The 25,551-nt window shown below is 54.1% G+C and overlaps 1 protein-coding gene across 1 annotated transcript; it reads right to left on the bottom strand.

The window, feature by feature from the left end:
* Positions 1–1,129: 1,129 nt before the first annotated feature.
* Positions 1,130–24,701, bottom strand: CSRP1 (cysteine and glycine rich protein 1). The gene is made up of 6 exons (XM_032422228.1): positions 24,587–24,701; positions 13,446–13,564; positions 8,055–8,223; positions 7,016–7,145; positions 2,888–2,981; positions 1,130–2,404 (listed from the first exon to the last, which is right to left on the bottom strand). The coding sequence occupies exons 2-6, from the start codon at positions 13,555–13,557 to the stop codon at positions 2,328–2,330; spliced, it is 582 nt and encodes a 193-aa protein (XP_032278119.1). The 5' UTR covers positions 13,558–13,564; positions 24,587–24,701; the 3' UTR covers positions 1,130–2,327.
* Positions 24,702–25,551: the final 850 nt, after the last annotated feature.

Below are 25,551 nucleotides of genomic sequence, written 5' to 3'. Positions count from 1 at the left end.
CATCTGGTCTACCTCTTCATTCTTTGAAGCAGCATGACCAAGAACTGCGGGCAATAAAGGAAAAAAAAAATCCTCTAACACCACCATTGTATTTCAGAAACACAGAACATGTTTCTCCCAAGTCCATAGCTGGGGAGGAAATTTTCCTGCAATGAATCCTACTTGGAGTCTCCCCCGTATCTTCTGTAGATGACGATGAGTGAGGCTTTGGGGTGACTTAAAGTTGATGCTGGAACGAGGTGAGACTTTTGGGGTGACTGGGATGGAATGAATGTATTTTGCATGTGAAAAGGACATGAATTTGGGGGTTCAGGGGCAGAATGCTATGGACTGAATTTGTGTCCCCCCAAAATTTATCTGTTGAAACTTAATCCCCAATGTGATGGCATTGGTAGGTGGGGCTTCTAGGAGGTGATGAGGCCGTAAGGACAGAGACCTCAAGAATGGAATTGGTGCCTTTATAAAAGAGGCTCCAGGGAGCTTCTTTGTCTCTTCGGCTGTGTGAAGACACAGCAGAAAGATGGCTGGCTATGAACCAGGAAGCAGGCCCTTACCAGACACCAAATCTGCCGGCGCCTTGATCTTGGACTTCCCAGCCTCCAGAAATATGAGAAATACATTTCTGTTGTTTATAAGCCACCCAGTCTATGGCATTTTGTTATAGCAGCCAGAATAGACTAAGACAGGGCCCGGACCTCGCCGCGTGCTGAGCTAGGCCCCTCCATGCCATCCCTCCCGGGCAGAAGTAAACTTTCTGGATGTGACATGAGAGTTCCTCCGGCTGAGTTCCCCTCCCACTCTGGGGTTTCCCAAGCTGGAAGAAGTTCTGAGCACAGCTTTGGGGCCTTGCTGAGCCCCTCAAATGCCAAAGTCCACACAGTTTTCACACCCAGATGTGGGAGTGGGGGCTGCCAGACAGGGCAAGGCAGCGGGACTGGGCTGGTTGGGTCATTCCGGGCAGTGCGGTTCAGTTAGAACTGATACTAGAAAGTAAGCAGCCCTTAGAAAAACAGGAACAAACCATATTTATTTCCACCTAACCTCCTGCTAATTTGATGCCTCCAATGAAGTTCCCTCCCAGCCCTGTGGTTCGCTGTACTCTTACAGACATGGGATCAGGACGCCAGAGTTCTGTTCTAAGATTTAGGCTTTATTGACCAGATGAGAAGTCAGCTTGAACACAGCTCGGGCCTGCAGCCCCTCCACATGACTGCTCCATATAGTGTTGTCCTTTCAGTCACTGGGAGCAGCAAGACCCAGCCCCTCCCCTTCCTCCTGCTGCTCCTGACCTGGGGCCTGCAAGGGATGGGGGGTGAAGAGGCCAGAGAAGGGTTCCTGGAGAAGGGTGGGGTGGCAGGGGCAAGGCCCCGAGTGGGCAGGCAGGTCCTGAGGACTGGGAACATAGGGAAGGGGTGTCCAGATGAAGCCTGAGGCTGTGTGTGCCTCCCTCCACATCTGAGGGTCGAGCAGGAGTGGTGGGAACAGGGCACCGGCCTGGTCTGTGCTGGGACGGGGAGGAGCTACCACCACAGCCTCGGGACTGGGGTTAGGGGTGGAGCTATTTACCCTCAGATTTGGGCCACTGATAAATGAAAGTGTGTGTTGGGAGGTGTTTCATCCGGGCCTCTGCCAAACAAGGAACTAGATGCCTGGGGAGGTCAGACCACATCCTGACTTTGGGTCCTCAGACCTGAGTTCTTTTCCTCACCCCGAGGGGGAGGACACCGGGTCTCCAGAGCCTCAGAGGCAAGAGGCTCAGAGAAGCAAGTAGCTCCAATAGTCCATGACCCTGTCTGTATGCCCTTCTGCATCCACAGTGAATTCCCGAGCTGGAACTCCCCAGGCCTATTCCGAGGGACACCAAGAAACCCACCCTCTTACCCGCAGAGGAGAATCTAATGAACCACCAGCTTCCTCTGCCCCATCTTGTTCCTGCTTCCCTCTCCCCTGGGCCTACTGTTCCTCTGGGATCCGAGACGTGGGCTCAGGGATCTTGGCAGGTTGATGACGGACACTCAGCCTAACAGGCTAAAACAGAGGACTGTGGGGCGGGTTGTGGGGAGAAGGGCCCAGTCCCACCTGCACTAAAACACTGAGGTCTCCTGCTGGTGATGGTGTCAGGTCCCAGTCAGAGGGAGCCCCGTAGAGGAGTGGGATCTCAGGCAGACTCCAAACCAGAGGGAGCCAGACACCCAAGTTCAAGTCATTAGTGATGTGTGGCAGGGCTGAGAGAGGGAGGAGGGATCCTGGAGGTCGCCAAGGCTGCTGGGAAGGGAATGGCGATGAAAAGCACAGGAGTGGGCAGCGTGCGGTGGATGGCGGCAGCCTCACTCAGAGTGGACCAGAGCCCCAGCTCCTTGCCCAAAGCCAAAGCCCTTGGGTCCGAAGTTTTTCGCGTAGCATCCTGCCGAGAGAGAAGGGGTAAGGCCTGGCTCCTCCTCCCCCAGGCCCCACCTCCCAGCCCTCCCACCAAAGATCCTCCCCCCTGGGCACCTGGCCAGGCCTCCAGAGCAGCAAAATCCCCCCAGCGCCCCTCACCTCTGTAGCACCCCGAGCCCCGGTAGTGAGGAAGTTCTTGGCTCCACATTATAGCCATTTCCCCCACTGCTGAAATTATAGGAGAAGCACTATCTGCTGTCAGGGCATCCGACTAGGAGTTAGGAACCCAGGTCCTGGCCCCATCCTGCCCGTATCTGTCATATGATTCTGGCCAAGTCACTTTTCCCTCCGGGCTTGTCTCCTCATCTGTAAAGTGAAGGGTCACACTAGAAGCTCCGGAATTGACCCCAAGGCCAGGAATTGGGTTTACATTTAGCAAGGGCATAACTGGTTAGCCCCCTACCCCCTCAGACCTCTCGACCCTTGCATTAGAAGTGAAACCACCCACCTTTGCAGTAAATGTCGCCGTCCTTGTCAGCCAGGGTGGTGGACTCAAGGCCTTTACCACACTTGGCACACCGGAAGCAGGACTTATGCCAGGACTGTGTAGGGAAGGAAACAGTTAATGCTGCCTCCAGGGACGAGGGTGTCCCCTACCCCGCAGCCCCATTCCCCCTGACATAATGACAGTGGAAGGGTTCAAGACACTTCCGAAGTCTGCTCAGCTGGTCCTGCTGGGAGGACGTGGCCCATGGGGCCAGGCAGTGGCGGAAGCAGGCCACGGACCACACACAACCTCACATCATCTTCAAGGGAGTGTTGCAATGGCTGGGCGGTGAGTGGCACCAGCTGCACCACAAAGGGCAGGCGAGGGGGTGGGATCGCCACCAGGGTAGCTGTTTCCCCCACAGGCATGCACAAGCCTTCTCCAGACCCATCCTGCCTGGTGATCAGCGGTGTGGCCGTCCTGGAACTGCCACCTACTAGCTGCACAGCCTCTGCCATTTCCTCCTCCGGGAGACCCCCTGCCCACCCTGCAGAACGGTCGTGAGAACTGAGTATCCACACACACGGATGGGGCCCAGCCACGGTGCAGGCTATTGCAACTGGGATTCGTCTGAGCCAGCCTGGCCCCTGAAGTTCTAGCACTGGGCTCCTTGTTTGCCCGGAAGCCACTCCGTCTTGGAGAGGGGGCTGGCGGTATCTCCCTGGCTCGCTGGCTGAGAGGATTAGACAGCGGGAGCGATGTAACGTGCCCGGCACAGGCCTGGCCCAGAGGAGGCCCGGAGCCAATCAGATCGAGTATTACTCTGGAAGGAGAAGGGGTCTGTGAAGTGCACTGAACTCAGCAGGGCAAGGCCTGAGGAGTGCGGCTTCTCCAGGGGCCACAGAAGGTCCTTTGTGGGTCTAAGAGGAACCCGCGCAGAGCCTGCCAGGGAAGAGGCGGGCCCGGGGTTTGCACACGGTGATGGGAGCCAGCACGGACACGAGGACCTCTCAGCACCCTGCTCCCGTTAGCAACAGCTGAGCACACTAGGCCCCTGATGTAGAGACGGTTCTGCAAAACCAGGACCGCCAGGGGCAGGCAGCACGCAGGCAGGACAAAACAAGGCCTTTTAAGGTCAAAGAGACTCCCTCAGCACAGCCTGGGCTGGAGAATGAGAGAGGAAGCTGGATCCCCTCAGATTTCCTGGCTGCCTGACCTGTGCATGCTGGCTCCTCCTCCCAGGCCTCGGGGACAGCGGGGACAGCAGACAGCGGAGTCCAGACAGCTGAGATGGGCAGGCCCTCCCAGCACCTCAGCAGCCACCCAGCCTTCGCCTCCGCCTCTGGGGAGCAGGGGCTGCCACACCAGCTCTCCAGGCCCGAGCGAGCGGGGCTGAAGCGCATGCGGACCGCCACCCACCCCTCACGTTGCCTTGCCCACCCTCCAAATAAGCTGGATCCCTTTGCTCACTCATTCAGCACCTAAACGTACCCCTGTTCCTCGATTATTTCTTTCCTGGCCAAGGCCAAAGAGAGGTGGGAGCTTCTCCCGACCTTTTCTGTTTGAACACAAACATCTCTTATATCCATGCCTCAGAAGTTACAGCCTTAACTTAGACCCTGTCCAGGCAATGGACATAGTGATTCTTAGCTATTTTTTATAACTTTCTTTTTTTTTTTTTAAGATTTATTTATTTATTTATTTGAGAGAGAGAGCATATTAGAGGGGGGAGGGTCAGAAGGAGAAGCAGACTCCCTGCCCAGCAGGGAGCCCGATGCAGGACTCGATCCCGGGACTCCAGGATCATGACCTGAGCCGAAGGCAGTCGCTTAACCAACTGAGCCACCCAGGCGCCCTTTTATAACTTCCGAATCTCCTAGTGAGACACTATGAGCAGAAAAAGATACCAACTGGGCGCCTGGGTGGCTCGGTTGGTTAAGCGACTGCCTTCGGCTCAGGTCATGATCCTGGAGTCCCTGGATCGAGTCCCGCATCGGGCTCCCTGCTCTGCAGGGAGTCTCCTTCTCCCTCTGACCCTCCCCCCTCTCATGCTCTCTCTCATTCTCTCTCTCAAATAAATAAATAAAATCTTAAAAAAAAAAAAAAAAGAAAAAAAAGAAAAAGATACCAACTGCATAATAAGATTAACATCTCCCGTTTTCATATCATTTAATCCATGGCAAGGATCTTCCTTTTGACCTCACAACAATCCCCCTAAGTACACAGTAACAGTAACAACAGCCCCAACAGTAACAGCAACGGCCAACGTGTCCTGAGCACACCCTGGGCGCTGCGCTGGGGGCTGTGCTGGGGCCCCCACGTGCAGTGTCTCCTTTATTCTGCAAAACAACTTTGTATGATGGGACTGTCATTTGCTTCGCTTTACAGATGCAGATGGAGGCTTAGAAAGGTTAAATGATTTGCCTAAAGTCACACAACTAGTAAGTGGCCAAAACTAAGGGTTGTCTAGGGTCCAAGGTCTTTTTTTTTTTTTTACAGTCATTTTGAAGATTTTGTGTATTTGAGACAGAGTGTGAGCAGGGGAAGGGGCAGAAGGAGAGAGAGAGAGAATCCCAAGCAGACTGCCCACTGAGCGCAGGGACCAAAGCAGGCTGATCCCACGATTCCTAAACCGTGACCTGAGCTGAAACCAAGAGTCGTACGCCTCACTGACTGAGCCACCCAGGCGCCTTTAGGGCCCAAGGTCTTAATCATGGTGCCAGGATTCATGACAGCTGTGGAAATGGGTTCAAAGAGGTTAAGTGGCCCAAAGCAGAGTTAACAGTGGTAAGAGCAGGAACTTCCAAGTTAGAGGGACCTGGGCTTGACTCCTAGTCCAGCCACTGCCTCGCTGGAAGATCTGGGCAAATTAACTTAATGCCTCTGACACTCAGCTTCTTCATCTGTAAAATGGGGATAATAATACCTATCTCCAACCGTGACTGTCAAGGTTGGAGCCTGCTATGGTCTAGATGATGTGGCCTAAGTGTCAGTTCCCCATCCATTGGTCCTGGGCCCCTTCCTCAAGGTGGAAAAGACTTGAAAGCCAAGACCCAAAGCCAGAAGAGCTGCAGACAGGCTCTTGGCTCAGCTGTTCCAGACGCTTGCTATGTGACCTTGGCCGAGTCTCTCCTCCATCTGGGCCTCTCTGGCCATAGACTGAGGATGCCTCTTCCATGATTCTCTGACCACTCATCTGGTGGATTACCAGTTCTCCTGCCTCTTCTCCACTGCAGCCTCTCTGGGAGGTGGGATTGTCTCACTGGGATGGGGGCTCGCTACAGTGATTCTTACTGTGCTCTGGGGTTGGGAGTCCACAGGGGAAGGCATACATGGCAGTCAGAAATAGTTTGCAAGGGGCGCCTGGGTGGCTCAGTCGTTATGCGTCTGCCTTCGGCTCAGGTCATGAACCCAGAGTCCTGGGATCGAGCCCCGAATCGGGATCCCTGCTCCGCGGGAAGCCTGCTTCTCCCTCTCCCACTCCCCTGCTTGTGTTCCCTCTCTCGCTGTGTCTCTCTCATCAAATAAATAAAATCTTAAAAAAAGAAAGAAAGAAAGAAAGAAATAGTTTGCAAAAGCTTCCCAGGAGGCTCTGATCAGCCCTGAACCTTGAAAATCTCTGCTCTGGGGGTACATGGATGGACACGTTTTCCCAGAATCCAGGTCTTACAATACGGAATGTATGTGGATTTTCCAGTGGCTCTTAACATTTTGGGGATCACAAATCCTTTTGAAAATCTGATTAAAACTGTGGATCTTCTTCCCAGAGACACAAAATTTTGCATATGCTTTTAGGGGGCTTGTAGCTCCTTTGAAACCCATCAGATTGATCTTTACAACTCCCTATAAATTGCACATAAGCATTTAATAATCAGTTTCATCAATGGCGGGCCTGTTATCCTCATGAATAAGAATGCTGGCCAAGCCACCTCTCCCCGGAGCCTATGTGTGCCTTCCTCAGTCCTTGCAGACTGGAAGGCACAGGGACAAGCAACACAGGGACGAAGGGTTATTCCTTCCCTAGAAGGGAGGGAGTTAAAGCCCAGTGCTCACGCTCCCTTGATCAGATCCAGGGCCGACTTACAAAGTTCTAGAGCCCACATTTCAAGAAGGCATCTCCCCAGCCCATCTTCCCAGAAGCCACCTTACCTTCCCGGCACCAATCACCTTCTCAGCCGCATAGACTGCCTGGCCACATCGGGGGCAGCGCTCGGATCCGCCAATCTTCTGTGCAAACTTGGAGGCATTGGGGTTGGTGGTGGGCCTATGGCCAGGGGCCCTGCGTGGGCAAGGATGTGCGGTGAGACTAGTGGGGCTGGTCCCGAGTGGGCATGACCCTACCTTCATCTCACATCAGTAGGGGGCGGCTCTCCCAACCAGGACCTCCAGGGTGCTCTCCCATTTTACAGATGGACAGACCCAGGCTCAGCACAATGCTGTTTTCATCGAAGCATCCTACTGCCCTCCACCACTGAGTTAAAACACGGGCATCAGTGAGCAGCTCATTTGCTAAGAATTGCCCTCCTTTGTTCCCCATTCCTGCAGCCTGCCTATTAGATTCTTTCCAGGAGAAATCTGCTGACAAATCATTCCCTCTGGGGCAATGACCTTGGCTAAAATGTGCTCACTCATCTGTCATTTCTGTACATTCCCCCCAAGGTCAAGATGCTGGCCAGGCAGACTGCCAATAGCCACTGTTTCAACAGGTCAGAGGTCAGTGGGTGCCAGTGAAACCCTGCCGCATTTCCAAGGAAGGGAGATGGCTGCCCCTTAGTGCAGGGGTGAGAGATGGCGAGAGAAAGAGGCAGGTGGGGCAGTGTTGTTACTTCTGAGCCTGGCTCTGCACCCGTGGGACCCCCAGCCAGGCCACTGAGCCTGGGCTGGGGTTTCTCATCTGAGAAAAGAGGACATTGGACCAAGTAATTCTTGGGGTCCCTCCACGCTCTAACCCCTCTGTAAATATAGGCTGCACTCTTCACACAGGGAAGAGCCTCGCTTGCTTTATTTCCCGTTAGACCCTCAGCAACTCTCGTTGTCCTGACCCCCAGTGGGTGGCTCTAGGACTTCCTTGGAGATCAATGGCTTTCTGAACCTTCCACGGCTGAACCAGAAGTGGTTGCAAATGTGTGCAACACGGGGGTGGGAGGGGAGACCTCAAGGAAGGGGGTGGCGAGACTCTCGTACTCACTCCTCGTGCTTGATGCCCAGAGACTCCCCCTTGTCGGTGCTCAGCGTGCCTGCACCCTGCCCGTAGCCATAGCCTTTGGGCCCGTACTTCTTGCCGTAACAGGACTTGCAGTAGATCTCCTCGCCGTGCACGGCCACGGTGGTGCTGTCCAGATTCTTCTTGCAGACCACTGGGGAGGGAAGGGAGCATGGTGAGCTGGCAGTGGGGGGAGCTGCTTGCTCACTGCAACACCCCACCCCCCCCCCCCCCCCCCCCCCCCCCGCCTGCCGCTAAAGCTCTCAGGGCACTCTGAGAGAGAATATCCTGATCTTCCAGGAGCAGCGTGAAAACGGAAGTCAGATGGCCAGGGAGCTGGGAGCAGGGAGGGAGGGGATTTGCGTGGCCTCATTCTAGGAATGCTGGCCGGCTGAGCCACCTCTCGCAGGAGCCCACGTGTGCCTTCCTCTGTCCTCTCCACCCTCACCCCTCGCCAGGCTGTGGTGCACACCAGGGATCATCCGAGGCCACAGCCTAGGCTGACCCCAAGCCACAGGAAACCTGCTGAGGGCCTTCGCTCTGCTCTTGACAATGTATCCCAACAGGAAAGAAGAAAAAAGAAAGGAAGACAGTCCGGGTTTTCCTGCTTCCAGCAATGGACTCCTGAAGAAACAATCCATGCGTGCCTGGGGGGGCCGGGGCCGCAGGTGAAGTGACGCACTCAGAAGAAAAGAAAAGTTTCATATTTACTAAGTACCCAGCATGGTGGGCCTTGAAGTGAGATGCAGGATATGCTAATCACAACGAGATCTGGAGGTTCTGATCTCAGGAACCAGTTTGTCTTAGGAAGACCCGAGGTCAGACTCGGAAGAACTCCTGATTCCTGGGGTATCAGCAATTGGAAGGGGATGAGCTTCAGAAAGCCTGTGAGTCCCATATACCTTCCTGTGCCTGTCAGGGGGCCTGTGCCCAGCCATCCAGAGTGAAATGGTCGGAGCCTGGGGTCATGGCAGTCAGACTGCCCAAAATCAAATCTCAACTCTCTTTCTTTCCAGCTATGTGACGGGCAAGTTATTTTCCCTTTCTAGCCTCCATCTCTCCACTTGGTTCTTTTCGGGGGTTTTGTTTGTTTGTTTTTAATTTTTTTTTATTTTTTAAGTAATCTCTACATCCAACATGGAGCTTGAACTCACAACCCCAAGATCAAGAGTTGCATGCTCTACCAACTGAGCCAGCCGGGCATCCCTCGGTGTCTCCTTTTGTAAATGCAGACAATAATATCTACCCCAAAAGGTGGTGGGGAGAACTAAATAAGATCTTACATGTAAAGTACTTAGCACAATACCCTGTACACAGTAGGTGCATAATAAATGTTGGCTACTCTTATTAGTATTATGTAAAGTTAGTATCACCAGGACACAAGGGAGGAGGAAGAACAGGCCCAGGCCTCAAAAGATCATATGCTCCCAACCCCCACCTACTTCTCTCAAGAGACTCATCCTCACTCTATCTGCTTATGTCTTATCCTACAGTCCCAATTTGGTTCTATGATACTCCTTCACTATGGAGATTGGGTGTGCCCAATTGGACCATAGACTCAAACATGTCCTTCTGAAGAGGGAGCCTTCTAGAAACCACTAGAGGAGCCACGCCTCTCACCTCCCCCTGAGATGGCTCTCAGCTCAGCTTCGTGCAACTTGCCATCCTCTTGCCTTTAATGGGTCTGGCCCTCCGCCAGCTCCTCTCTTACCCTGAGCCCCAGGTTGCAGACTTCAGACTAAATAAGGGCCCTCTAGTCCTGCCCTTGAGATCCTCACCCCATTCCAGTGTTCTGGGCAGCCCAAATATGGAACTTCCCACCACCTCCCCTGGGGCTTAGCTCCTGGCAAGGAGGGAGAGGGAACAACAGGCCAAGGGCTCCAACATTCCCTTCTAGGGCGGGAAGTCAGGAGTTGGCCTGGAATTGCTTCCTGTAAGACCCAAGTTGAACTGGGAATTCCAAAACCAGAGGGAAGGCAGAAAGCAGAGACAAGAACAGTTGGGGGAACAGAGGGCTCTTTTGAGTGATCTTGCCAGCAGGAGACCCAAGAGCTCAGCCCAGAGGAGACAGCAGGGCCTACCAGTCATTAACCTCCAGGCGGCTCCCTGCGGTGCCAACAGGGCCCTGACTTCCAGAGCTGGTGTGAAGACCACCCTGTCGGTTTCTGCCCTGCTTTTTCTCCCCCTGGCCCTCCTGTCCACCATGGCCCACCTTCAACACCTTACCCAGGCCCTCCACCCTTCTACCTCCATCCAGGCAAGATAGTCTGGTCACCTGGAGGCTCTACCAAAGACGCAACTGAGGGGAATTTTGAATGAAGGCCTCAATAAATTTCTACCAAATAATGTTGAGATAAAAAAAAAAAAGACTTAGGTATGGTTAGTTATGCATTTGTTGGAAAAATGTCCTTCCAGATGCCACAGGCTCAGTGAGGCCTTCTGATGCTATTTTGAAGTATGGGCAAGAGGCAGTCCCAGGTGAGAGGGTCAGAGCCCCCCTCACCCCACCCCAAAACAGAGAGGGATTCTCTCTGGAAGGAAAACCAAGGCCCACAAAGAAGCTCACAGAATTAGCCAGAAGCCAGAAGCAGGGCCAGGTCAGAACCAAGCCTGATTTCCAGACCTGGCTGTTTTCTGACTGCCACAGGTCCCTTTCAGGCAGGCCAAGCCTGTGGGACCAAGAGGGTGAAAACTGACAACAAACTTCAGCCTGTGGGTGAGGAGATTCTGGTGTCAGAGGGCATGCAGGGCTTCTCTGAGCTTCCCCTGTGCACTGGGGTCCTGGAAAACAGTGCAGTTTCATCAGTCAACCACCATTAGGCCAGACCAGGTCTACTTTTCCACAGGGCTGGCTGTTCAACCCTGAGCTGCCCAGGAGGGAGTTGGCTACAGCTCAGAGAAGGGCATGCAGCCTCAGGGTAGGCCCCCAACTGCAGAGCTGAGCTCTCCTGCCTGCTGGCAGGAGCTGGCCACCCCTACTGAGGCCACCGGAGTAGACTTCAGGCCCTCTCTGTTCCTGCTTCCAGGTCAAAGGCCAAGCCCAGGGCAGAGGCCATTCTCCCTGACTCTGTTACATCATCTTGTCTTCCACCTGTCTGTCCCAGGCCCTCAGGAAAGGGAATGTAGGTGCCACACTGACTAGAAGCCAGAGCCAAGGACCCGAATGGTCAGAGGTCCAGACAGCAAGGGGACTATGGCCCTAATCCCACCCAGGTCCATACTCTCTGAGCCTTAGGAAGGAAAGCGCCTTCAGAAGAAACTTAGGAAGGAACGTCCTTTGATTCTCGGGGTCATTCTGAATTCTTGAATTCAAGTTGGACACTTAATCACCCACTTCTCTGAAAGAGAGAAGCGATGCTCCTTCCATTGAAAAACAAATCATCAAGAACCTGCTGGGTGCTCAGTGCTGTTCTGGTACCAGGAATCAGCAAGCTGTGGGGACACCTGGTTGCCGGGACCTCTCTAAGCTCGGATACCCAGGAGCTGTGCTGGCCCGGAGACCCCAGGGCAACACGAGACTGCTCCCTATGGCTGTTACTTTCACAACACCCCCTCCCAGCCCTGCTCCCCAGCCTGACTTTCCACAGCTGTTTCTAATCCTCCACACCCCTTCACGCCCTGCCCCAGGCCTGCTCCCTTCTTCCTATGCCACCCCCTGAATTCCTGCCTTCCCCCAACCACCACCAACAGCTACTCCTCCACGAGCAGGACCGAGGCCTCTCAGCTGCCTCTGTAGTGATTAAGCAACATGTGAGAGCAAAGACCGAAGCCCTATAGACCCCAGCAGCCCAGACCCTCTTCCTGCCAATGCTGAGCCCTCTGAAAAAATAAACGGCTTGAAAATTCCTAAGTGCAGTGAACTGCTGATAACAAGAAGCTGCTGTTTGCGGCCTCCTCTGTGGGCTACGGGCCAACAAGGCCCCACTGGGGCTCATTTACTCCTGTTCATCAGATGCAGCCCTTGGGTGGCCACTCCAGCTGGCTGCGCAGGGTGTGGGGGGGCCCCTGCTGCCCTGTGCTGGGTGCCTCCCAGCTGGGTGGCCCAGAAGAGATCTGGTGAACATCCAGTGACCAGGTGGCCCTTGGTCCATCTGGTTCCTACTCTGGATCACAAATCACCTGGGAACAAAGCGGCCATGGACACTCCCAACTTTGCTTCATGTGATACGGGATGGATGGGACCCCCTTCCCTGGATCTCTCAGACGGGCTATGAGGTCTCCTTTATGTCACCACATCACGTTGTCTGCAGCTCCCTCAGCAGCGCGTGCGTGTGCGTGCGTGTGTGTGTGTGTGTGCGCGCGTGTGTGTGTGTGTGTGTGTGTGTGTCCAGGGCAGTGTCTGTCATTTAGCGAACATTCGCAGTTGCGTTAAGTACTTTGTTTTCCAAGCTTCTTTCTGTTCGTTCTGACAACAACCCCATGAGGTTAAGTATTATTAGCTCCCCTGTAATCGTGAGAAAACTCAACCAGGGAGAAACCGAGTAACTTGCCCATCAGCACACGGATAACCAAAACTGAACTCAGATTCAAACCCTGCCCGACTGGCTCCAGAAACCCAGGACTTAACTAAGACATTCCCCTGCCTCCGACTCTGTCTGCCCTCACGGAAAACTCCTCTTCCTCTGACCAGGACCCTCTGTTCTGATCACAGTGAACCAAATCATTTAGAAATGGGGGGCGGGGCGCCTCCTCAAGGCACCACTTCCTGGGTGCTCTGAAAACACCGTTGGGGTCAAGGACTCCTGGAGCCACTTGACGGCTCCCAGCTGCTTGCTGTCTGTTGCCCGGTTTCCTGCTCACCCGGGCTTGTGATTCGAGCCAGCTCCAGGTTACTGGGGGTGGATGTCAAAGATCTGTTTGTTCATCGTCCCCTTATCCCAGGCTGTTGGAGCAAAATGGGAGGTGAGGGATGGCCCAGAGGGGCTGAAGAAGGGAGAACCCAGCTCTTCCTCCAGGCTCAGTGTCCCCATAAAGTTGCAACCTCTCTCACCTTTTAACAAGGGATCATTTGGGTCCAAATTTGGGTAAAACCTTGGGCCCAAAGTGGTTTCCTCTTAAATGATGGCATTGTGGCAGGGAGAGAAAGAGAAAGCAGAGTGGAAAGTTTCCCTAAGCAAGTCTGGAAGCTTGGCACCCCGCCCCAGAGCGGCTGCCACCCCCACCAGCTCTGGCCAGTTCTTCCCCTTAGAAAGCAGCTTCTGAGCGGAACAAAGAGGCCTGTAAGTGCTTCCCTCCCCAGCTGTGCTCCAGCCAAATGTCAAGCTGTTTACATCCCATGGGGCCCGTCCCCTGCGGTGTTGACAGGCCCAGCCTGTGGGGGCAGGCCCCGTCCCAGTCCCCACGGCAACAGCGGCAGGGCCCGGGGCGCATACTCACTGCACAGGAAGCAGGATTTATGGAAGCTACTGCCTTCGCACTGAACCTCTTCCGCGAAGTAAACCGTCTTCTGGCACACCCCACATTTCTTGCCTCCTCCCCAGTTTGGCATCCTGAAACTGGACCCAGACAGGGAATTAGTTTTACGGGGAGCTGGAGACCCAGACTGCCCGTGACGGGAGAACCACAGGCAGACCGAAGATGGCAAGAGGGCAGGCAGGGCACCTGTGGGGGCCCCCAGTCCTGGCTGGGCACTTCCTCCTGATGGTTCTCCACGTCCTTCTCACACTGCCACTCGGGGGCTCCCTGCCCCAGTGCCAGCAACAGACAGTCACTGAGCCACTGCTGTATTTTCAGCCCGGGGCCAGGCACTCTAATATAAATAAGCATAAGATACCGGCTCTCCAAAGGAGGCTGTGGAAGCAAGACATTGAACCCTCTGCTACGTGCATCAACAGGGATGAATCTCACCAAGGTCTGTTTGAGCCAAAAGAGCAGATACACTAGAATTCACAAAATACAGATCATCTGTGGGAGGTTCACAGACAAAATTCATATTGTCAAGGGATGAACCCACGGGTGGAAAAGTTATAAAGAAAAAGCAAGGGAAGATGATCACAAACTATTATCTTAGACTTGTTACCTGTAAGACAGGGAAAGGCCCAGAGCTGTGTGGGGGTCTCCAGAGGGGCTGCTAAGGCGCTGACAATATTTTTTCTTAACTTGGGTGGTTGTCCCATGGGGGCTCACTTTACAATTATTCTTTGAACTATACATGAAGGTATTATATGCTCCTTTATATGTAAGATACAGCTCACCAAAAAAAACCCAGAAATTTTTTTAAGCTGGGGGGGGGGGAAGGGGTAGGCACACAGGGCACAGTTCTCCAGCCTTAGAGCCCTTTAGAACCGGGAGTGCACGGGGCACCTGGGTGGCTCAGTCTGTGAAGCATCTGCCTTTGGCTCAGGTCATGATCTCCAGGTCCTGGGATCGAGCCTGGCATCAGGCTTCCTGCTCAGTAGGGAGTCTGCTTCTCTCTCTCTCTCTGCCTCTGCCCCTCCCCACTGCTCATTCTCTCTCTCTCAAATAAATAGATAAAATCTTTAAAAAAAATTTGGGAGTTCAGGGGGGCTTCTGCAAAATCAGATTGACCAGCGCCACCCCAGACCCCAGGGGAAGTACAGGAATCTAGATATTTTTTAAAGATTTTATTTATCGATTTGACAGAAAGAGCTCAAGCAGGGGGAGCAGTGGGCAGGGGTAGAAGGAGAAGCAGACTCTCCGCTGAGCAGGGAGCCTGATGTGGGGCTCGGTGCCACTCAGGGTTGCATCCCAGGACCCTGGGATCATGACCTGAGCTGAAGGCAGATGCTTAACCGACTGAGCCACCCAGGCGTCCCAGGAATCTGGATTTTTAATAAGCACCCCAGGTGAGTCCAAAGCGGGCAGCCTGAGACCAACTTTGAGATGCTCTAGGTATTGGTTCTGAGTTGAGGTCTTGATACCAGACAGGTTGGGTCCAATTCTGAACCCCACTCACTGGCTCTGTGTGCCTTGGGCAAGGTAGTTGTCTTTCTAAACCTAGATTTCTGCATCTGTAAAATGAGGATAAAAACAAAAGCTATTTCACAGATTTTTTTCTGGGGATAAAATGAGGTCTGGCATGTCAAAGGCATGGTACGGTGCCTGGCCTATAGTTAGTGTTCACTAATTATTATTATTTTTAAAGATTTTATTTATGTATTTATTTTTTTTAAGATTTTATTTATTTATTTGAGAGAGAGTGAGTGAGAGAGAGAGAACGAGAAGGGGGAGGGGCAGAGGGAGAAGCAGATTCCTCACTGAGCAGGGACCCTGATGTGGGACTCGATCCCAGGACCCCGGGATCATGACCTGAGCCGAAGGCAGATGCTTAACCGACTGAGCCACCCAGGGGCCCCTGCATTCACTAATTATTATTAACGCAGGAGTCCAAGACTGCAGGAGAGGCCGTGCTCCAGGTTGGTACTGATGCCCCAGAGAGCAGCACAGCAGGTACATGCCATGGAAACTTGGAGAACAGACACCCCCTCAGGCTGATGGGGTCAGCGTCTCTCCTCCCATTTCCCTCCTCCATTCAACAGACATGCGACTGAAGGAGGAAGATGACAGAAGCTCACGGAGGGCGGGGTCCTGTGCAAGGTACAGGCGACCATGGGTACAGGACGGGGGATGAGGTAGCTCAGGATGTGGTGAGTATAGGATGATGCGGGGTGCTGGAAATGAAGGGGGACCTTGCCAGAGGGGTCTGTTGCCTCAGGACGCAAAGGAGCCTAAGGAGAAAACTCACCAGTTTTCTGTATCAGGAAATGTTGAAAACAGGGATGTGTTATCCAGAGCCCACCTTCCTGGTGGCTGCAGCTAGAATCAATGTCAAGGACAGAGGGAGACATGGTTTCCACTGCTGGAGAGCTTCCCATCTGACTGTGGACACAGGCCTCAGCTCAAGAAGAAAGTCTAGGTCATGTTCACAATGGAGTCCCCACGCCCTGCTCAGCACCTGGCATACAGGTGTTCCTACAGGCGATCAGGAAGTAGTTGAGGAATGAACGAAGGATGCTCTCATACTGAAAACCACAGCCAGGGCCAAGTTCTCTGTGTCGGGGCATCTCAGCAGAGCCTCGGACCCAGCAGAGGTGCACAGTCAGTGCGTGCGGGCTGACAAGCAGGGTTTCACGTGGGGAAAGTGGTGTGGGTGGTGCTGCTCTTCACGGGCACTGGGGCTCGAATATCACAACGATCACGGGGATTTTCAGCAAGGTTTTGTCAAGCACACTTTCACTCCCTCTGCTTTGCTCCCATATCCGAAAAGCTGGGGTTCCCTTGGGTCCCACCTTGGCCCCCTTCTGTCAAGAACTTCCATACCCCTCTGGCCTTGGCCTCTCCCCTGAGCCCAGGCTCACACATCTAATTTCAGTGAGCATCTCCACCTGGATGGTCCACAAGTACCTCAGATTCAACGTGACGGACCTGAACTCATTGCCTTTTCTCAAACTTATTCTTTTTCTCGACTTTTCCATTTTTGCTCATGGTACCACAACCATTCTCTCCATCACAAAGGAATTATCCCACTCCTGAGATTGTCGAGGGGCTCTTCCCCCTCCCGTAGCTGCACCCTTCTGTGTGCTCCCTTTTACCCACTCACCCCCGAAACCAGTGCTGAGCGCTTTAGACTCTCTCCTCTCCATTCTTCTTCCCACCACCCTACCCCAGCCTCCCCACCTCTCCCTCACGCAGCCCATCCCTTGCCGGCCCCCTGGAAAAGGACACCACGCCATATACACCTGTTTCTTGGCAACTACCCGATTATCAGCCATGGCACATGGCCTGGACCTAACCTAAGCAGCCAAGGTTATTGGCTCAAAGACGGGCCAGCTAAATATTTCAGACCAATAAGATAGGAGAAGGCAGTTCTAGGCACTCTGGAAGAAAAAGCATCCTGATCTTTTGAGAGAACTTCCTGGAAACAAGTCCCTCTTCCCCCAATGAGGAGAGGGCTCTGAGATTGTTGTCCCAAGGGAGACAGGCAGTTCCGGGATGAAGCTGACAGCAGGGAAGACAGAGCTGAGAGACAAAAGAAACTAAGTCTGCAATGCATCATTAAGCCACCAAATTCAGCCAAACCTAAAGGTCAATCTATCTCTGAATTTTCCAGTTAAACAAACCAACAAATTCCCTCTTTACAACTGAATGCATCCCCAGAGAGACAGCAATTATGGTCATGCTGCTTCTGGAATCTCCTTCCTCTTCCATCCCCACTAGCAGCTGCTAGATCTTTTTTGTGGAGGGCACCCCTGCTCAAAAACCATCAGTGACTCCCGGCTACCTGAGAGTAACCACACCCCTCACCTTGAGATTCTCCCCTGCACAGTTTCCTTTCCCCACTGTCTCCTGTTACCCTGCCTCACCCATCAGCGGGGCTGGTGACTGAATCGCTGGGTTCGCTCCCAGGATGCCCAGAGTGGCGTTGGCATGCCGGGAGTGCTCAGTCAGTGCAGAGCTGGGAGAGGCTGCGAGGAGGCGGACGGCTGGGGCTGGGGCCCATCATCCTCTCCCACATGGGTCTAGACGGGCCACGGACCACTGTGCAAGGCCAGTTCTCCCCTCCGCAGGTTCTGCGTCGACCACAGCTCCTCAGGCTTAGGCACATCACTGACGCCCCCCGCAGGTAGGGTTTCTCTAAGGGCACGTGACTTCTCTCTGCCCTCCTCAGATAACCCCCACAGGGCCTGAACTCCCAGATCCCCGATCCCACCATTCATTCCCTCACTCCACTCTGCCCCAAAGATTCCAGGGGCCAGCTGCCTGGTCAAGCAAGAGCTCAGGGCTGCAAAACCCTACGATGTGCGGGGCAGTTCAGTGAGAATAGTGATGTGTATTGCTGTCGGCCCCAGCATCAACCCTTCTCCCCCTTCGTGTAGCAGAACCCCAGCCACCCTCCACTGAGTGACTCAGGGGACGCGCTCCCATGCCCAGCTCTAGGGGCCCACCATGGCCATCCCGTTCCCCTGTGGGGGCGGCTTCAAGGACAGGCAGTGACGTGTGAGGGCAGCTCTGTTTGGGAAGCTTCTGGAAAAACAAGCGTGTTCATCTGGAGCCACACGGGTTCTCTTCTGCCTCTGAGGAGGTGACCAGGCATCACGACCGGGACTCCTGCAGCCAGGGCACCCCAACCGACAGACTACCATCGACTGCATGTCTGCTTTGCACCAGGTTACGGACATCATCCCTTTCTTCCCACCTGGAGATGGGGAATATATGCCCACCCTACAGATAAGGAAAACAAGGCTCAGAGAAGAACAGAACTGGATTCCGATTCGGGTTTAGCCACTTCTGGGCCCTCTGTCACCCCAGCTGTCAGTCTGTCGCCCCATCCTATATAGGAGTGCCTACACACGGTAGGCAGAGAAGACGCCAATGCTTGGTTCTCTCCTCCCTTTCCAGCCCCCTGAACTAGTAGGGACACACTCCGTGCCCCTAGGAATACCCCTAAGGGAGGAAAGTTCCCCTAACCATGTGGTTGGGAGCCAGTTCCAAGCAGTGTTTTGTTCCCAGATACAAAGCCCTTCTCCCCCTGGGGGAGACCCACAGCTCCACACAGGCCTCTCCTTGTTCTCCCTGGCTCCATGTCAGGGGCCCACATCCAGCAGGGCCCCAGGGAAACAGGAACATGGGCAGAGAATGGGTGAAACCCAAGGACCTGCCAGTGAGGAAAATCTGCCTGGGATGCCTCTGGGCTGCGCCATCCTTCGAGCCTGGCCATGACGTTGGGGGTCTCCTCTCAGGAGCCCAGTGAAGAGACAAGGGCTCCAGCACCTTGGGATAAAAAACAGTGACTGTTCACTGACTGGAAGGGTCCCAGGCTGCCCCTGTGGATGGGCCCCCCATCCCCTCTGCCCACAAGAGGACCCCTCCAGGGGACCTGCCTGTGGGGAAGAGTCTCAGCTGGAGGGAGCCCGGGCCACCTCCTTCCCTACAAGGGGCAGGGAGCGCTCTTCACTCCACCCCCGCCCTCCTGCTCAGCCCCTTCTTTCTAACAGCCACATTCTAGCTAGCTATCAGGAGGCTGATTGCCTTAAAAGGAAACCCGGCTCTCAGAGTTTCTGGAGTACTTAGAGGGACACCTGGCTTCATCTCAAGTTCTGACCGTCCGACACCCCATGGGAGACTCTGAGGAGGAAAGTTCCCCAGGTCCGAGTTCAGGTGGGAGTGTTCAGTGGTGAGGAAAGTGGGTCTGGATTCATCCGTTCCTGGCTGAATGACCTTGGGCAACGTCCTTTCTTCTCTGAGCTTCAGTCTGCTAGTCTCTAAGTTGGCCTATACACTGGTTCCCTCAGATCCCCACTCTGAGGAGGCAATGAGAATGTATGGAAGTGACGGCACGGTGCCAGGCCGGATCCGCTGATCACCACTGACAGGGCTGGCCCCGGCAAGCTTCTCACCAGCTGTGGGCCCAGATGTTGACCGTCCTTCCCAGCTAGTCCACATCTGGAAGGCGTAGGACTTGAGAAATAACATGCCAAATAGGGACCATGAATTCCTGACTCATCTGTCAGCCCAGCAAACAAGACAAGCGACTTGCCCTTCTTTGGGATTTAGTCCCTCCCCCCCCCACCCCCACCCCCCCACCCCCGCCACCGGCGACTTGAGAGGCAAGCAGAGGCTTGTGTCTTTATATCAAGTTCGTTTGTGTATTGCTCTTGGTGTTCAAGAAGCATTGCTATCTTCTGTAATCATATTCTCCACATGGTGGGTTTCAGAGAGTTACATTCCCATTGGCAATTGCTGTCTGTGTTCTGGTTTGGTCTACTTCACCACATTGCTAATCTCAAAAGAGAATAGGGCTTGAATTTTCTGCTGAATGGCTAGAAACATCTGACTCTTGGTTTCGGCTCAGGTCATGGTCTCAGTGTTGTGAGATGGAGCCCTGCAAGAATCTGCTTGAGATTCTATCCCTCTCCTTCGTCCCACCCCCACTCCCCGCTAAAATTAATTAATTAAATCTTAAAAAAAAAAAAAAAAAAGTCGGGATCTTTAGGGCTAGCTGGAAGCCAGAAGCCAAGGATTGGCTTCTTCTGATAAGCTGTCCACACCTTCCTATCTAGTTGTCCCATTAAGAACTGTATCCAGATTTCAATCTTGAGAAGAGGGATTCAAGATGGCCGCTCACATAGCAGGAGAGAAATGCACAGGCCCTCATGTTCACAAATGTCATGAAAGTCGGGATGAGGTGATGGGTTCAGTGTGATCATGTTTCAAGCCGAAGGAACCATTTCAGAGACGTATAATCCTTAACTACTGGCCACAGGTGCCTGAAGGTAAGTCTCGTCAAACCACTGATTTGACAAACCATTCCTTGTCTTTATTTCTCCAGTGGAAAAATCCCATCTCTCCCATTCCAAAATCTCTTATTCCTTAGGGTCAAAAAGCGACTTCTGGGCACAGGGCTCAGGTCCCCACCCACTTGGTCTGGTAGAGACCTGTCAGGTGTTTGTCTAGTTAGAAATGCACTGCTCACATTACCTGAGCTGTGTGGTACGTGGCCAGGTACACAGGAGGGCTGTCATCCCATCCAACCCTGCAGCTCAGCCTCTTCCTCCACGCCCCCACGTTAAGAGAGCAGCCAAGGAGACAGAGGGAAGGGGGGGGCTCCTGCTGATCAGGGTTCAGAACCCATGTCTTAGAGGTGACACCTGAAAACCCAGGAAATAGACTTGCCCTGAAAGTAATGGTCACTGGGAGAGGGATGGATGGTCAATAAAGAAATGCCAATTTGTCCCCAGCTTCCCACAGCCCACTACATGATTCCTTCACAACCCTGCCCATGGCATGGCTAAGCTGCATCTTTGCGCTATGATCACTCCAGGCCCCATGGTACCCCAGAACTTGACTGTCACTCAAGCTCAGCCCTCAATCTGTGGCAGGAGTGTTCTCTTTCCACATCTATGTCCATGGCCCTTGCGTGATTGTGAGCTGACAAGTACAGTGCTATGTCCCCTCCTGCTTGTCTCGTAATGCCTTTTCCCGCAGAGCTCTCCACCCTTGGGAGTTCAGACATCTGAAGGTCAACCAAGGTAGAAGAGCGGGAGGGTCTACGATTTTTTAAAAAATATTTCAAAACTAGTACAAGAAATCCTATATTATAATAAGGTCTCACGGGCTACTCAACAGATCAAGTTTCTTTGTTTTTTTTCTGGAATGATGTCAATGTAGAGTGGTAACAACTTGTGGTCCCATGCTGAAAGGTCTGACTGATGTTTCCTGGATTGATTTTTAAAAAGCAAAACCAAATTAGCACTTAGACCTCATACAAACAGGTTGTTCGCAGCTGACCTCACAGGAAGCTCCATCCCCCGCCTCCCCACCGCAATCCCCGCATAAAGAACCCCAGCACACTGGAGAGGGAGGGTCTGCTTGCCTGGTTGGGGCTGAGCCTATGCTCCAGCTGCAAACCTTCTATTCCTTCCTCCTTTGTCACTACTGAGGAGGCAGACACTGCCTTCTGGCCCTGGGGAAGCGCTGGAAATGCCAGAGTCTGGAAATGCTAACTGCCTCCGTATTTACACACTTTACCATACATGGGAATTACTCAATGCCGACGTCAGACAAATTCCTGAGGAGCTGCGTAGTCCAGCCACGTCATTACCAGAGAAATTCCTGACAACTGGAAACCACAGGCAAAGCCTCTGGTACCTAGCACCCCCTCTCCCTGTCCTCCCTACCCACAGCTAGCTGCTGTGTGTATGTGTGTGTGTGTGTGTGTGTGTGTGTGTGTGTGTGTGTCTTTTTCTCAAGCAGTCTCTTTTCCAGGCTTCTTTTCTTTCCTGCAAACCTGACCTGGAAATTCAAGCACGCATCAGACCTGGTGGAAGCATACCCACTAGGATCTGGGACCTAACATCCGGGGGTGTCTCTCCTTGCTGGCCATGTAGCAGAGTGGAAACCTAGAGGTCACGAGTTCTAACCCTACCTCCGTCCACGTTCACAAGAGCAAAGCCATGTCTTCCTTAAGTACTTTATAAGCCACAGCAAAGCACTTTGTAAAGTGTATTTCATAAATGGCAGATAGTTCTTTACTAACTGATCCAGAAATCGGAAATGTACAGGAGCAAAGAAAAATAGTAACACAATCACTGAGCATGGGTTTGGAAGGAGTTTGCCTATGTTAGAATGGAGCCTCCACGACTGACCAGTTGCGCTACTGGACAAGTTCCTTATCACCCTGAGCTTCAGTTTCTTCATCTGTACAATGGGGAGCATTAGATTGTTCATAGATTGTTCTAGATGATACACGTGAAGGATTTAGGCCCATCTCTGGTGCACGGTAAGCGCAGTATCTGCTTATGATTACCTTAAGGGAAGGCCAACTCTAACACTTACTGTTCAGTTTTGTGACTCTCTAGGTATTTGCCAATATGCCCAAGTAATGGCAGATGGTTGACTTGGAGAAAAGGTCCTTTTGTTCTCCCTGGCAACTCTGTTTAGAAGACCTCACTGGCACCTCAAAACGTATAATGCAGGACTCTTCAGTCCTCAAGCAAACCCACTTTTCACCATAAGCTGGGTTTCCATGAATATTTGAAACTTTGGCAGTCTATCACAAAAGCCTTCCCAGTTTCCTCTCCCCACCAGGAGGTCCACAGTCAATAAAAACTCTGTCTTTTTCCCCCCTCACCTGGTTCTCAGTACTACTCACAGGGAAAAACTCTTTGCAAGGTTTATGAGTGTCCAGTAGGGCCACTCAGCTAAAAGCCTGTATCTACCCCTTTCATTCACCAGATGTTTGCTGACCACCCTCCACACGTCAACGCTACACTCCCAGGCTGCCACTCTGTTCCAGGGAGGACTGGCGGGCTCCAGAGGCAGATGTTTACAATTCAAAAAGGAAACACCCGGGCCAGGAAGAAAGGTACTGGGGCAGACCAGAGGCCAAAGGCTGCGGCACCTGTTTTCCACACTTTATTAGCAACCCGGCTGCAGAGCTGGCGGGCCTGTTCTTGAGCTTCTCCCCTGCATCCCGTCCCCCCAAGACCCTCCGTACTGGGCAGTGTCCCCCTCCCCCTCGTGCAGCCCACACCACACCCTCTGCAGGATAAACTCCCTTCCTGGTCTAACTGTCCCCACCCCGGATATCCTCTCTGAGGCAAAGGGTCGTTCCCCGGGAAGCTGTGAGCCGTGCAAGGCTGCCCTCAGCAATGATGGGATGACAACTGCCTGAGAGGAGTCGAGGGCTGAGCATCGTCTCTCTTGAAGGAGAGACCCTGGGCTCCTGAGTCAGAGCCTGGCTAGAGAATCAGGAGGCACCTATTGAGTGAGAGCTAGGGAAGCTCAGCACCCCTGTCCCCAAATCCCAGGAGAAGCCCCCAACCTGCACTCTGAGATGCCTGAGACACGGCCAGCACGTGCAGCCTCCTCAGCTTCTGGGAAGGAAGGGGGAGGACAAGAGAGAAGACAGTCATTGAGCCCTGCTGTGTTTCACGTCTGTGCAATACATCCCCAAAGCGCCATCCCCAAAGGAAACTGAGCACTGAGAAGTTACTTCACTTGTCCAAGGTCACCAGTCTATTCAGTGGCAGATCCAACTGTCAAGACTGAGCCAGGCTGCCTTCCAAGCAATCTCTCATGGAGATTCCCGGCTGCCTCTTCATGACACGCTTTCTACCGGTGCCCAGTGGATCTCCTCGGTGCCACTGCAACTGGATCCCAATGCAGAGCCCTCCCAGGGAGGGAAGGCCCTGCGGGCTCATTCACCCCCATGGAGCAGGGGGGTGGGTGGCTGGAGCCCAGGCCGCTAGGGAGGGGCCAAGCCCAGGCTACTGCCCCCAGCCTAGACCCAGGTCCTGGTTAGCTCACAACAGCACAGGGACCAAGAGCCTGCAGGATACTCCCCAGCCTGTGTGAGTGGATAGGACACCTGCCTCAGAGGTTGTTCGTGGGGTAACCTATTGCCACTTGCTTTAAATTTGCCCAACACCAGCTCCTTTCTTGCTCCCCAGCCTTCAAAGACTGAGGCCACCAAACACTGACGGGAGCGGGGGGGCATAATCGTCCCCACCTAGCACCAAGACTTGTGGGTGGGGGCAGGTGAAATGTTGTTCCGTCTGGTTCTCGAGGAAGAGTGAAAACTGACACCTGCGCTCATGACACAGAGGCCCCAGGCTGGGCCCTGCAGCCAGATGTTTCCCCACCCCACCCGCGGGCACATTCTCCTCCCGGAGCAGGAGGGTGAGGGAGGGGGGTGGCACGGATGCCCTCATCCCCCTGCGTACAATGAGCGTCAGTGGCGCGCAGAATCGCGGATTGTTCCGCTGCCAGACCTGCAGGCGGTGGGGGAGCCGGGCCACCCCGGGTCAGGCGCACGCAGGAGCCCTTTGTGCCAGGACGCCCCGAGCCGGGAGCGCCGCTCCGGTTAAGTGCGGCCGCCTGTCCCACTCCCGCGGCCCGGGACGGCCGCCTGGCCGCACCGCTTTTCCTTCCAGCGCCCCGCAGCGCCCCAGCCGTGCCCGGCGGCGGGGGAAGTCGGGCAGGCGCCGCGGGGTTGCCGCGCCGGGCCGGGGGGCGCACGGAGGGGCCGGGCACGCGCGGCCCCGGGGCGCACTCACCTGGCAGCTGGCTGCGCGGCGCGGGCGGGCGGGAACGCTCTCGGAAGCGGCGACTGGGTGCGCCCGGCCCGCGCCCCGTTTTGTTCCGCTCCGGGGAAGGCGTGTCCCGGGCCACGCCAACCAGTGGGCTTTGCACACTGCACCACACCAGGGCTGATGTCATGGCGCGAAGCCCCGCGGCGCTGTCCCCCCCCCCCCCCAGACCCGGGGCGGTCAGACGCGTGGGCAGGAGACTCCGGCTCTGCCCGGGCGGACCCACTGTGCGCCCATGCAGACCCACTGTGCGTCCCTCCGCTGCTGCTGCGGAAGCGTCTGGGGCACGTGCCTGGACCTGTCGGGGTTTTCCTGCTGGCCAGAGGCGAGGTTGCAGATGTGAGCGGAGAGATCAGACTCCTGGTAAACTTGGGCCCCCAGTAAAAGGGTGAAGGCATGGCTGGGGGGTGGGGGGGTGGAGTCTTACATTCGCATGTGCTGGTGGCAAGGTGTAAGGGACACATTTGGGCGCCAGAGTAACACAGGCTTGAGCTCTGATCTTTTCCCTTCCACTTACTAGCTGAAGCCTTGACCTAGACACCTTGCCCTTCTGGGTTTCAAGCTCTGCCTCTGTAAAAGGGGTATAATCCACAGGGATGTTGTGGGGGATAAAATGAGATCCTATGGGACCAGTAAGCCCTCACCAGTGGCCCACCATATGAAAGATACTCAGCTGTTAACTCCTTCCTCCAACAGCTCTTGTCCCCTCAGCTTTCCCACGTCTTCCCTACTACCCAAAGGAGAGCGCCCCACCCCCAAAAGCAGCAGTTCTGGAAAGTGGGTGCCTCCCCTGGGGCTTTTCTCTGGGCCTCCAAGCTTCAGTATGACAGACACAGGCTCAGGCTACTCAAAGCTGCCCTTGGAGCAGTTAGCAATGGGTATGGCACCTTCACCCAGTTCCCAGCCCTTCCTGCCTGCCTGTTATGGGCATT

The sequence above is a fragment of the Phoca vitulina genome, unplaced genomic scaffold (genome assembly GCF_004348235.1).
Source record: "Phoca vitulina isolate PV1807 unplaced genomic scaffold, GSC_HSeal_1.0 scaffold26, whole genome shotgun sequence".
Classification (NCBI taxonomy): Eukaryota; Metazoa; Chordata; class Mammalia; order Carnivora; family Phocidae; genus Phoca; species Phoca vitulina.
The sequence above is the reverse complement of the archived record's forward strand: the minus strand, read 5'-3'. Positions and strand labels throughout refer to the sequence as shown.

Coding starts and splice junctions, on each gene's coding strand:
- CSRP1 (XM_032422228.1), bottom strand. CDS start 13,557: ATGCCAAACTGGGGAGGAGGCAAGAAATGTGGGGTGTGCCAGAAGACG. Junction 7,146..8,054: donor CTGGGCATCAAGCACGAGGA/GTGAGTACGAGA, acceptor TTGCCCACGCAG/GGCCCCTGGCCATAGGCCCA. Junction 2,982..7,015: donor AGGTGATTGGTGCCGGGAAG/GTAAGGTGGCTT, acceptor TTCCCTACACAG/TCCTGGCATAAGTCCTGCTT.